The sequence below is a fragment of the Rutilus rutilus genome, assembly GCF_951802725.1.
Source record: "Rutilus rutilus genome assembly, chromosome: 7".
NCBI lineage: Eukaryota > Metazoa > Chordata > Actinopteri > Cypriniformes > Leuciscidae > Rutilus > Rutilus rutilus.
This window is the reverse complement of record NC_140221.1, coordinates 41,097,549-41,111,271: the sequence shown is the minus strand read 5'-3', so window position 1 is coordinate 41,111,271 and position 13,723 is coordinate 41,097,549. Positions and strand designations below refer to the sequence as shown.

Here is a 13,723-nt window from a genome sequence, read left to right as displayed (position 1 = left end):
TGCCCCCCCCCCCCCCCCCCCCGTGATAGCAAACCTGAATTCACAGATCCTTCAGAAATCAATGTGTTGATTTGGTGCTCAAAAAAACAGTTCATTTAAAGTTCAAAAGCACTGCATTTATTTGAAACGGAAGTCTTTTGTAACATTATAAATATATTACTGTTGCTTCGATCAGTTTAATGCGTCTTTGGTCTATGCAAGTAATCTTTCCCGTAAAAAAAGTACTTCTTTTTATAGACTGTATTATCTCATATTTTCAGACGTAATGAGAGTTTGGGACAGTAAAACAAACCGCTCCACCTTAACAGCACCGAAAACCCGGTCTTCCTTAACAACCAAACCCAAGAAGGCTCGTTCTTCCTCATAAGGTGACGACCCACTCGCTGATTGGAGTTCCGCGGAGGATATGTTAATGAAGGGGCGTGGTCGTGTGAAATGAATAGGTGACGTCAACTCTCATTCCGCAGAGTGAAACAAACATGGCGACAGAATGCAGTTGGAAAGGGTACACGCTAACTTTAATGCTGTTATTTTGGAGTAGAGTCTGTGCGGATAGAGCGGAATCCTGGGGGAGCGACAGCCGGATCCTCGGCATGCGGTTGGAGAGGAGCGTCAAGCCTGCCACGACCACCGATGATGGGATCATACAGGTATCCGAGGACAGCGACATCCAGCTCAGGTTCTACGGACTGCAGATCAGCAATGACACCTGGGAGCAGATTAAGTTCGTGGATCAGAGCGAGGGCAGAAGCTCTGATATCAACAGCACTTGTGTTGACTTCACCAAAGACATCTCCATCAGTAAAAGTATGAATGTCAACAGCCAGGGCACCTCTGGGCTGCTGTGGGTCCAAATTAAAGCACTTAGGAAAAGTGAGTCCCAGAGGGAATATGCGCTGTGCATCAGACACAACCAAGATGGGAAGTGGTACCTGCTGGAAGATGATGATGGAAGGTTGCGTGTGGTGGAGATGAAGAAGTCGCTGCTTCCCATTTGGTTCCAAATAATCTTGATAGCCTGCCTCCTGGTGCTCTCAGGGATGTTCAGTGGTCTAAACCTGGGGCTCATGGCTTTGGACCCCATGGAGCTGCGGATTGTGCAGAGTTGTGGCACTGATAAAGAGAAGAAGTACGCGCGCAAGATCGAGCCCATCCGGAGGAAAGGAAACTACCTGTTGTGCTCGCTTCTCCTCGGGAACGTGCTGGTCAACACCACGCTGACCATCCTGCTCGATGATCTCATCGGCTCGGGTCTGGGGGCTGTGGTGGCGTCAACCATCGGTATAGTCATCTTCGGCGAGATCGTTCCTCAGGCGCTGTGCTCTCGCCACGGCTTGGCGGTGGGTGCCAACACCATCCACATCACCAAGTTCTTCATGCTTCTGACCTTTCCACTGTCCTTCCCCATCAGCAAACTCCTGGATTGCGTGCTAGGCCAGGAGATCGGCACCGTGTACAACCGAGAGAAGCTGGTGGGGATGCTTAAGGTGACCGAACCGTACAATGACCTGGTGAAAGAGGAGATGAACATGATCCAGGGAGCTCTGGAGTTGAGGACTAAGACAGTGGAGGACATCATGACTCCTCTCAGCCACTGCTTCATGATCAACAGCGACGCCATCCTGGACTTCAACACCATGTCGGAGATCATGGAGAGCGGATACACGCGCATTCCGGTTTATGAGGATGAACGGACCAATATCATGGACATCCTATTTGTGAAAGACCTGGCGTTTGTGGATCCAGATGACTGCACTACGTTGAAGACCATTACTAAGTTCTACAACCATCCGGTCCATTTTGTGTTTCACGACACCAAGTTGGATTCCATGCTGGAGGAGTTTAAAAAAGGTTGGTCAGTTTTTGTCAGTGACACACACTGTTTTTCCTGCAGTATTTCTCATTGTCAGTCTCAGGGAGGTTTCCATCAGGTGTAGCAAGGAGGGACGTGTATCAGCAGTGATGTCACTTTCAGATAGTTTGTGGAGAAGGTCTCTCTATCTATTTTTAATTAATTAGTCCCGCTCTTATCAGGTTGGAAAACATGCATCCTCTCTCCCCATGGGCCTTTCTCTCCTCCACTGACTGTCAAGGTCAGTTGTTGGCATTCTTTCTTCTCTTGTTTTCTCTCTCTTTCTTCCACTCACATTTTTTGGGAGGTTGCTTTCCTGAAGCTCATGAAGTCGACATGAAATCATAATTGACCTTTCTCAATAAAGTCAACAGTGCATGATGTCATTCCTGAAAATGATCCTGCCCCTCCAAAAACTGGTCATATAGAGCAGTGTTATTTTAGTGTTCTTTATACACAATTATAGGTTTTATTAATAACTGTGAATTTGCTTTTGTTTTAATATTTTTCAGTTTTTATAAAAAACATTATTTTTTTATTTAAAAAAAAATTCATTTTAGTCATGTGCATTTGCCATTTAAATTTTATTTATGTTGTGGATTCTATCACTTTTTAGCTGTAATAAATTTTTATTTCAGTTAAAGTTTTAGGATTTATTTATTTCAAGTTCAAACTTATTTCTGTTACTTGCCAAGGCAACATTTCTAATTTTCATTTAGTTTAATTTTTATATTTAATTTCATCTTTATTTCAGAATCTCTGATCCTCACTCAGAATTATATATATCTTTTTTTGGTTACTTTATTCACAGAGGAATAACATGTTTCTGCTCGCAGGCCTTCTTATATGTTAGATAATCTAATCCTCCACCCATTATTTAAACAATTAGCCTAATTATATTGACGTCATCGAGATTGTATTTTTAACAACAATTATCCACATACAGTATAATCTTTTTAACCATATTAATGGCATCCACCAATAATTTAGATGAAACACAAGACATAATTTTACACTAAACACAGCAACAGAGGATCCCAAAACAAATTAAACAAATAGACTATTTAAAAATCCTTATAAATCAATCCAGGTATTAGATCAAGTACATAACAGGAATCCACCTATAATCAATAGTTACGATGTCATTAGTGGTAAGCCATGAGGTTAATGTAATCTATATCTTAGTTGCCTAACCGTGATTAATGCAGGAACTCTGGGAAAGTATGTTTAAGCAGACATTTGTAGTTTGGTCCTGAAGCCTTGCCTAAAATACTTTGCTGGTATTTAACATTTTGAAGCTAGCGCTGGGCCAATTGCAAAAACAAAGCTGCTAAGTTAAGACTGTGTCATAAAGGATTAGTTCACTAAAAAATTAAAATTTGGTTATTATCTACTCAGCCTCATGTCATTCCAAACCCATAAGACCTTCGTCCATCTTCGGAACACAAATTAAGATATTTTTGATGAAATCCGAGAGCTTTTCGGACCTTTTATAACCACTTTCAAGGCCCAGAAAGGTAGTAAAGACATCATTAAAAAATAGTCAATGTGATTCCAGTGGTTCAACCTTAATGTTATGAAGCGACGAGAGTAAGTAGAGTTTTTTTGTGTGCAAAATAAACCACACACTCAAAACAATCAACTTTTAAACAAACTTTATTCAGCAATCTCTTCTCCTCAATGTCAGTCTGCTACTCGGTTCACGTAGTAAACACAGTGCAGCGCTTCCAGGTTCTGCGTCAGAACATTGATCTTATTTTGTGTTCTGAAGATGAACAAAAGTCATCAAAAGTAGGTTTGGAACGACATGAGGGTGAGTAACTAATGATATAATTTTGTTTTTGGGAGAACTATCCCTTAAAGAACTAGTCTGACCAACTAGTAGCCTAGTTAATTATCACTCTTACTTTTCAGATTCAAATTAGACCAATCTACCTTTTCATGTAACTGACTTTAAAAAGTTATGACCAGTCTAAGACTAGGCTGAGCATTTTATGTAAATGGCCCTTGTTTGACTAATCACACGTGTTTGTTGTCATCACAATAACCATGACTAATAATGGAGAAAAACCTGTTATCTTATCATTGCTTGTGCATGTTTGCTGTCAGCAGGTTCTGATTTGCGACTATATTTTTCTGAACTTGGACTGTTTTATTGCACAAACTGTGAAGAAGTGTGTCTTAACATCCATTTAAACATGGCCAGACCAAAAATGGCTTATTAATAACAATGATTCAAAGTCTGATTGATTCCCTGTAGTCCGGTATAATTCTTAACTCTAGTATTAGTAGTATTAGTTATTGTGTTAATATCCCTGCCACAAGACCGATTTGACACGTATTATATCCCAATTGCTTTTACAGTAGAAGTGATAGTCACCATGTGTCCAAATGGTTATGGTAGGCGATAATACCAAAGGAATTTGAACTGATAACATGACATCTTAATGTAGACGCTAGAAAAAATCTTTGGATTCACGACCACAGAAATCACAACACGATTAGACATCTGGGACAGCCCAAAATCGTACAATGTGTGCTGCGCATTAACCGGATAGCAGAAAGGCAGTCAAGCCCTAAGACGCATGCTTTCATACTGTCCTTTTGAATTGGGCAGGCAAGGTAATAAATTAGTTACCGGCTGGCTACTAGATTCATTAAATGAAAACAAGGTGGTATTGATATGCATGCTATTCGCTCAGCTCATGAGTTTGTCCGTTTTGAAGCACTTCCTCTCGTTAAAGTCTTTTCTTCACTTTCTGTCCATGATACAAACCCCAAATCTTTGTATTTCTTTCCTCATCCGCTTCAGTACTCAAAGATGGCATTCTACCTCTGCCGCCCAGTGTTTGGGTTGCCGTCTACCACGTGGTACTCTGGCAAATGGTTTTGGTTATGCATTGCATGCGTGTATGAATGTGTAAGGGGGAAAAGCAGGGCAAAAACCACAATGAATGGCTGATTCCTAAAAGTGCTCTCAGTCATTTTTAGTATGTTTACAATGAGTTTAGTCATTGGATTTCTGCAAGACCCATGTCTTTTCTCCTGGTTGACGCCACTAGAATTTTGGCCCCATATAAGTGCAAGTGCAATCCAAAAAAACAGTTAGAGAAAGAGGAAATGACACATTTCTGTCAAACACTGTTGTTTTGGTCTGTGATTAGTGTTGCTAAGTGGATTTGGCCAGCTCTCTGACGGTATTGTCATGTCATAAGCCTCTCTGTATTCTAGATGGATCACGGTCTCTGTTTCTCTATGAATGCATTCATGGCTACAGTGTCACAAATACTTCTCTCTTCCTATCCTTCACTTCCTGTCATGTCATTTGTTGATTTGGAGTGCTGACCGAGCATACGCTGTGTGTTTGTGCTTGTGTTCGATCCCAAGGAGGAACGGCTCTGTTGAGGAAGGAGAAAGAGGATTTGTTGTACAAATATGCAATTTTCTAGGAAAACTTATTTTAATTTTTGTCAGACTACAATTTTTAATTGTAATTTGGTTTCTTTTGAACTGAGAAAAAAGACCAAACGTTGTCAAGAGATATTTGTTCTGGATTTTTATAGACATTTCTTGGAATATATCTGGATAAGATCTATATATATCTGTCTATCTATAAATTACAGAAACGTCTGTCTGTCTGTATGTCTGTTATTCGCATATCTCTTGAACCGTTAGTCCGATGGATTTCAAACTTGACAGGTCTCTTGCTACGGGCACGAGTAAGTGCAGTGCCAAGATTGGCGTTGTTTGGATTAGAAATGCAAAAGATATTGGTAAATATATCGGTAAAAGAAGCACTTAGAAGGTTGTGGTTTAAAAATAAACATTCTGACATAAACACTCTATCAGCTAAACATTAAGTCAGCTACACTGTTTACTTCTGAATATTATATTTTATTCACAGCCATCATTTGTAGTAGCCTATAAGGTAAATATATCGGTAAAAGAAGCACACATTGACTTTTGCCACTCTAGCCGCTGGCCACTCCCCCTCTCACACTGATACTGAGTGAACACAGTGCAGGACCAGAGGCCACTCCCCCTCTCACACACACACTGAGTGAACACAGCGCAGGACCAGAGGCCACTCCCCCTCTCACACACACACTGAGTGAACACAGCGCAGGACCAGAGGCCACTCCCCCTCTCACACTGATACTGAGTGAACACAGTGCAGGACCAGAGGCCACTCCCCCTCTCACATACACACTGAGTGAACACAGCGCAGGACCAGAGGCCACTCCCCCTCTCACACACACACTGAGTGAACACAGCGCAGGACCAGAGGCCACTCCCCCTCTCACACTGACACTGAGTGAACACAGCGCAGGACCAGAGGCCACTCCCCCTCTCACACACACACTGAGTGAACACAGCGCAGGACCAGAGGCCACTCCCCCTCTCACACACACACTGAGTGAACACAGCGCAGGACCAGAGGCCACTCCCCCTCTCACACACACACTGAGTGAACACAGCGCAGGACCAGAGGCCACTCCCCCTCTCACACACACACTGAGTGAACACAGCGCAGGACCAGAGGCCACTCCCCCTCTCACACGGACACTGAGTGAACACAGCGCAGGACCAGAGGCCACTCCCCCTCTCACACGGACACTGAGTGAACACAGCGCAGGACCAGAGGCCACTCCCCCTCTCACACACACACTGAGTGAACACAGCGCAGGACCAGAGGCCACTCCCCCTCTCACACACACACTGAGTGAACACAGCGCAGGACCAGAGGCCACTCCCCCTCTCACACGGACACTGAGTGAACACAGCGCAGGACCAGAGGCCACTCCCCCTCTCACACGGACACTGAGTGAACACAGCGCAGGACCAGAGGCCACTCCCCCTCTCACACTGACACTGAGTGAACACAGCGCAGGACCAGAGGCCACTCCCCCTCTCACACTGACACTGAGTGAACACAGCGCAGGACCAGAGGCCACTCCCCCTCTCACACTGACACTGAGTGAACACAGCGCAGGACCAGAGGCCACTCCCCCTCACACACACACTGGCCCTCATTTATCATTCTTGCGTAGAAACGGGCGTATATGTTGGCGTAAGATTATGCTTACACTCTTCTCACCGCCTGATTTATGAAGCTGTGCGTACCTTTGAAATCCAGGTGTACGCAATACCTGCCCTTGATAAATGCCGCGGCTGAAAACGATCGTCATTTGAATAACACGCCCCTATATATTCAAGTCTCCGCTCCCCCCACGCCCTCATTTTACGCCATGGACACACGGAAGACGGCAAAGAAGAGAAACTTCTTTGAGAAAGAGAAAGCGAAACCAGGGAAGTGGAAAGAAACAAAATTGATTTCTAGATTTTTATTATTAATGACGCTTATTGTTATTTAGAAGAAGGATGTCGTTATTATTATTATTTGTATTTGTATTATTATTATTATTATTATTATTTAAAAGAAGAAGAATGTCATTTTTATTATTTTGTCAGTCTGAATTATTTTTTTGGTCATTGAAAGCCTTTCATTACTAAACCCAGTCTGTGCGCTCCTGCTGGGCCTAACCCTGGCCTAACGATCGTTTCAAAGAATAGAATAGTACAACGGCGAGCGCGTCGAGTTTAAACGCCTCGTCCGTTTGGGGAGGTGCGCGCGCAGTCTGCGGAGACTCGCGCTGCGGAGCCAGGCGAAAGTATAAACAAGGCTTGAAACGTCAGGTAAAGCGCACAGGCTCGCAACTTAAGGAATACATATGCCTACAATTCAAATGCTTTGGTAAAGTCACACAAATTAAACATTGAAGTCCATGTTGCACAAAAATAAACACTGAAGTTTATAATTACTATGTTTTTTGTTTTTTTTTACAGTGGGTCATAATATATCATATCTTTTAGTTTGTCAGTGCGTTTTGTATTGTTAGGAATTGTTTTTCTGCGCATTCCCGCACTCAAAACGTGCGTACACCACCTCCTGAGCTGGCGTAGGATTTGAGCGTGCCGTACGCCAACGTCCATATTGATAAATCTCAAAGTCACCATGGTTTTGGGTGTACGCCAGGTGTACGCTGGAAATTTGGTGTACGCACTTTTGATAAATGAGGGCCACTGAGTGAACACAGCGCAGGACCAGAGACAGAGAGGGTCGAAGAAAGCAGCGGAGCTTAAGTAGCGTTTTCTCGGAGTTCACTGTGTAGTCTGCTCCCTGAATCGTCGCGCTTATTCATTTGTGGATGTTAACTGAATCTGTAAGTCAGCTACACTGTTTATTTCTGAATATTATATTTTATTCTGGTGCGCTTAACATTATCGCTACTGTGTAATAGTAGCCTATGCTATTCACCAACTAAACATATCCTATTCAACGCGAATGCGTTCAGTCTCTTTCACGGCCATCCTTTGTAGTAGCCTATTCACAAACTGTTTGCTCAAGCGTAGCGTTTTCTCGGAGTTCACTGTGTAGCCTGCTCCCTCAATCGTGTAGTTCAATTTTCCATATTTATTGCATATCATTATGTCAGTATCAGTATTTGCTTTCTACCATGCATAAATAAAAATGTCACTGAACTTTTGCTGTGCAATTGTAACAATGAGCACTCAAACACACCGAACCGACAATTACTAAAAACAAACTGATTTTGCACGGACATTTTGCACTAGTATTAAATAAATACAAATATGCATTTAATCTAGATTAGAATCACTTTATTGATTTATTTAAAGTCAAGGGGTTCCAATTAAAATTTGTATTTGTATTTAATGTAGCCTATGCATTTTACATAATTATTTAATGATTTATTCAAAGTCAATTGATTTAAAGTTTTTGCTTAAATTTAGTTGTCAAATAAAAAACATTTTATCTTTGTATTTTTTAGACTTTTAATTGTTTTTATTATATTATAATCTATTAAGTTAAATGGTTGATCTAAAAAAGATGATCTAAAGATGCATTATTGAAATGACATTTGAGAATTGGTGAAAGTTTCTGTCCATAGTTGTCATCAAATGAGTATTGACCATATTCTCTCAAATCACTTTCTTTTTCAGTTGAAAATACTTAAAGTAACAACATGTAGTTTTTCAACCTTCATAATATATTTCCAAGACCCTTGTGATGGTACATCGACTTACAATAGGTTGAATGACACGTCTGCCAGAGCCTGACGGGGTCTGTATCGCTTTTACTGGCACTATGGAACTTCGGGGTGCGGGTAGTAACCAGAGCTCAAAAAGAACTACAAAATTCGACTGCTTTACGGCATACGTCACTTCGCTTCCTCACTTCCTCAAATTCGGCCGTGACAGGCCAACCAGCGCGTTTGTTTTCGTGCGTCTGTTTTCGTCATGGCTGAAGCAGCAGCGAAACGTAAGAAGTCCAAGGTTTTGTCGGAGTAGAGTCGGAAGAGGAAAAGGGAGAGTGATAAACTGAAAGGCAGGACTAGGATCAATATTGGTCGAGCGTTTGCTCGCTGGCGTGAGCTTATCGTCAGACCGATGCTGACTTGGCCGTCATGCTGTTGAACTAGTAAGTAAATTGCTTGCATACTATCTTTAGTTTTTCTAATCTGTTGTCTGCCTGGCTACGTTACGGAAACTATCTGGTCCTCCATTTATCTTCATGAATCAGCTAACGTTAGTAGATGAGCGAATTATCAATCTGGTAGCTAGTAAACACTAACATGCTAGTTTTAGATGGTTAGGATGCTATCGCTATCATTCTCGTTCAGATTTGAGCATTGCAATCGACATGCAAATCGCAAATGTTTGAGTTAAAATGTTTAGTCTACTAAACATGTATAAATTATGAAAGGAGGAAGATTAATAATATTATCATTGCCCATATGAAAAAAACCTGCATGCTTCATATACAGTAACAGCCCGTTCTCATCCCAAGTCGTCATATACTGACGCTTTCAAAATTTCTTCAATATCTGACGCACAAAGCACCCTTTAGCGTCCATATGAGACGCATAACCCTACCACAGACCTAAACCTACCCATAACCGAAGCGTCTCATATTGACGCTAAGGGTGCTTTGTGCGTCGGATATTGAAGAATGTTTGAAAGTGACGATTTGGGGATGAGAATGCGTTGACAGTAACCGTAAATCATTTTACGACAGCGGTAATGGACAATTCCGCTTCCAACCTGTAGGGCGACCGCAGAGGAAAAGTTCCATGTTGTTGCTTTAATGTTAACTAACAGACAAATAGCCAATTATACATCATTTTAGAAAACTCTCCATTTGGGTCTGGTTCCAATCTGATATGTATGTAACAGCAGTGTAAGTGGCAGTTCATGTTCACGTTACTTGCACAGAAATAATTCTGGAGTTTTCGTAAAAGATGTTAAAAGTTGCAGTAATGAAAACTACTTATAATTTTTGGTTACACAAATGTAAACTTGCACATATTTAACAATCTCGCATACACATCCACAGTGCTGGCTGCAGACAGACGTTCAGTTTATGTGGGACTGTAGTGAAGTAATTGAGATGAGTTTCAGAAACAGAACCTCAGTGAAACTGCAGATGACAAAAAACTAAAGACGGCGTGTGCAGTTACAGATGCAATTTACTCATCCCCTGAGTAAAGAAACATTAGTGTCTTTCATTGCATATGACTCAGATTAGCCGAATGATTCATTTGGATGAGATCAGTAATGTCCAGTTTCTGCAGAACGCAATTTCTGTGGGACACAACAGTGTGAACATGCTTGCTTAATGCATTATTTTTCTTTTTGCAAGTCTTCAGTGTAAGAACATTCGGATGCATATGTATTAAGGCTTCGAAAGATATTTTTTTGCAGGTTAAAAATGATTTAATGTCATGATTTGTCAGGATACATAATGATCATTACAAGTCTCATAGAAATCCTCCTCCTAACTGTCTCCTTTCAAATATTGTAACACCTTTTAATCGACAGTCAGGGCTGATTTTATACATTTAGAGGTGTGAGCGAATCAAAGTGACCCAACAAGTTTAAATCAACTCCATTCACCTTTATTTGACAAGCAAGATCGGCCCATGTAACATTATGATCTAGATGTTAATGTTATGTGATTCAATTTAAGTTGCTAATTGAAATTACTTTACAAATGAATCAAAGTTGTTTATAAACTTCCTTTAAAATACTGCTGTATTTTCGAGAAAGTAATTTCAAGTAACACCAAATTCTGAGAATTATCAAATATCAGAACATCTACTATGATGACACTGACAGCTTTTAACATTGACATTTTTCTATCTGATTATTGTTACTATTGTTGCAGTATAATAATGTTTATTAGTTTATATGTTGTAAAACATTATTACAATTTAAAATAACTGTTTTCTATTTGAATATATTGCAAAGCTGAATTTTCAGCATCATTACTCCCAGTCTTCAGTGTCACATGATCCAGCAGAAATCATTCTAATATGATGATTTGCTGCTCAGGAAACATTTCTTATTATCATCATCAATGTTGAAAACAGTTGTGATGCTTAATATTTTGGAAACTGTAATAAAACATTTCAGAACTCTTTTGAATAATAGAAATTTGAGAACATTATAAATGTCTTACTGTCACTTTTGATCAATTTAATGTGTCCTAGTATAGCTGAATAAAAGTATTAACTCTTTCCCCACCAGGATTTTTGACAATTTTCACAAAAATGTTATGGCCCCCAGAATATTTTGTTGTATGGATATCTGATATCAAACAAACCAAAAAAACAACAGCCAATGCATTAAAAAAAAGAAAGAAAGAAAGAAAGAAAGAAAGAAAAGAAAAAAAGTATGCATTCTTATTAAAAAAAGCAATATTTTGAACAAAAAGCTGAGAAAATCGCTTCTTTTCCCCCCAAAGACTTCAACATGCAAAAGCAATGATTATGTCCCATGTTTCTGCTTCTTTTTCGCCTGTGTTTTGATCAGGAGAACCTCTTTCAGAAGCATAATAGCGGCCCCTACTACACGGAAAGCCGGAAAATTCTGTCAATGGCGGGGAAAGTATTGTCTTGTAAATGATGGAAAACTCCCTCAGTGTCGCAGGAAAGAGTTAATTTCTTTTGAAACTTTTGAAAGGTTTTGCTAAGAAGAATGTCATATACTGACTATATTATATTAAATTTGTACGAATGATTAGGTGTGTCCTGTGTGACTATGAATGAATAATGGCTTTCAGGTGAGGCTGTTTAAGGTAGATCGCTGGGTACAGACTGTGTCAGTGGGTGAGTGTGTTTACCAATGCAGAGAGAGAGAGAGAGAGAGAGGGAGCGAGCGAGCAAGAGACAGACAAGCATTGTTTTAGCCGCAGGGATTGATGACTCAGCAAGACAAAACTGGCTTGTGAAATGTAGAAAGTACAGAGGATGTTTATATATATTATGTATATGTATATATATATATATTTATGTATATGTGTATATATATATATGAAATTAAATAAGATTTGAACTAAAGTACTTTGGGAAAACCTGCATTTGTGGGCAGCAGACACAGCAGAACATCTAGTACATTGCAGCATCACCTCTATTTCTCTGTACCATTAAAACATCCTGTAAGTTTCATAGCTTAAAAATGTCCTTCTCATTATAAACAAAGAATTTATTTAACCAAGCTTTGTTTGGATATTGTGGGATCTGTGAATGTGTCACATGACTGCCTCCAGTGCAAGACATTGAAAAGTAGATTTACACCATCGGACAACTGCGTCAGGAAGTGGTCGGTTTATTTTTAATGGCATTCCCGGATCGCATTGGAGGATTATATGTTTGTTCGGAGCGTTTGATGATTCTGAGCAGGTTCAGAATGAGGGTCGTGAAAATATTCTATTTTTATTTTGATTGTGTGTTGTCTGGAATTGTTGTTTTGGCAGTAGACGGTGTTTACATTAAGCCAAACTAAGCTTTTCAGAATGTTCCACTGGTACATGACGTGAAGAGTTTCTTTCTTATGTGTCGTCATGATTTTTGGCTCATTTGTTCCTCTGCAGCACAGTGCAGACCCACTGAGAGACGTCTGCTGCCGGAGATCTGTTCCACAAATGCACTGAACTGGCTTTACGCTTATCTCGAGCAAAGACACTTGCTGTAGAATCAGGGATCCGGAATCTTCTGCATCACTCGAGTACAGGCTGTTTAGTCTGCATGTGCCGCACAGGCTTTATTAGCTACATCCGGTCACATTACAAACAATCAGATGGAAGATAAGCCGGTGAGCTTTAACTCTTCATTCCATGTCCGCTAACTGAAAACTACCATGGCATTACCATGTTGGTACCACAATATGATTTATGATTTATGACCATGCTGTCTTTGATTGACTTTGAAATCTGTTGAAAACACTGAAACAACTATCATTCTACTACCATGTTTTTGGACATACCCCATAGTACTATCGTTTGTTTTTTGGGACTTTTACCATATTATTCTTGAAAGTACACTAGTGTTGAGAAGTTTGGGATCAGTATGTTGTGTTTTTTGAAGAAAAAAAAAACTTATGTTGGACTGTTCAAAATAGTTGTCACTTTGGGAAATATTATTACAATTTAAAATAACATTGTGTATGTACACACTATGAAGTAGTGTGAGTCTATGAAGTCTCTTCCAATGCTCAACAAGGCTGCATTTATTTGATCAAAATACAGTAAAACAGTAATACTGTGAAATATTATTAGAATAAAAAAAAAAAAAAAAAAATATATATATATATATATATATATATATATATATATATATATATATATATATATATATATATATATATATATATACATATGTTATACATTTTATTTGTACAGTTGTAGATTTTTTTTCGGTATTCTTTTAATGTAGAATTTATTTTCTGTTTTCTATTTTATTGTATTTTAATTTTTGTTTTTTTTTCTGTAGTGGTGAAGCTGAATTTTCA

General features: G+C 39.8%; 1 protein-coding gene across 2 annotated transcripts in view; it reads left to right on the top strand.

Moving 5' to 3' along the window:
- The first annotated feature begins 392 nt into the window (after nucleotides 1-392).
- LOC311294127 (metal transporter CNNM4) overlaps nucleotides 393-13,723 on the top strand; it is a 37,456-nt gene continuing 24,125 nt past the window's right edge. Inside the window, exon 1 of one of the 2 annotated variants that reach the window (XM_084414825.1) lies at nucleotides 393-1,851. In XM_084414825.1, the coding sequence (XP_084270951.1) occupies nucleotides 480-1,851 (1,372 nt within the window). In that variant the 5' untranslated portion in view covers nucleotides 393-479. The remainder of the gene's footprint in view (nucleotides 1,852-13,723) is intronic. The other variant, XM_084414824.1, reaches the window with a different exon arrangement.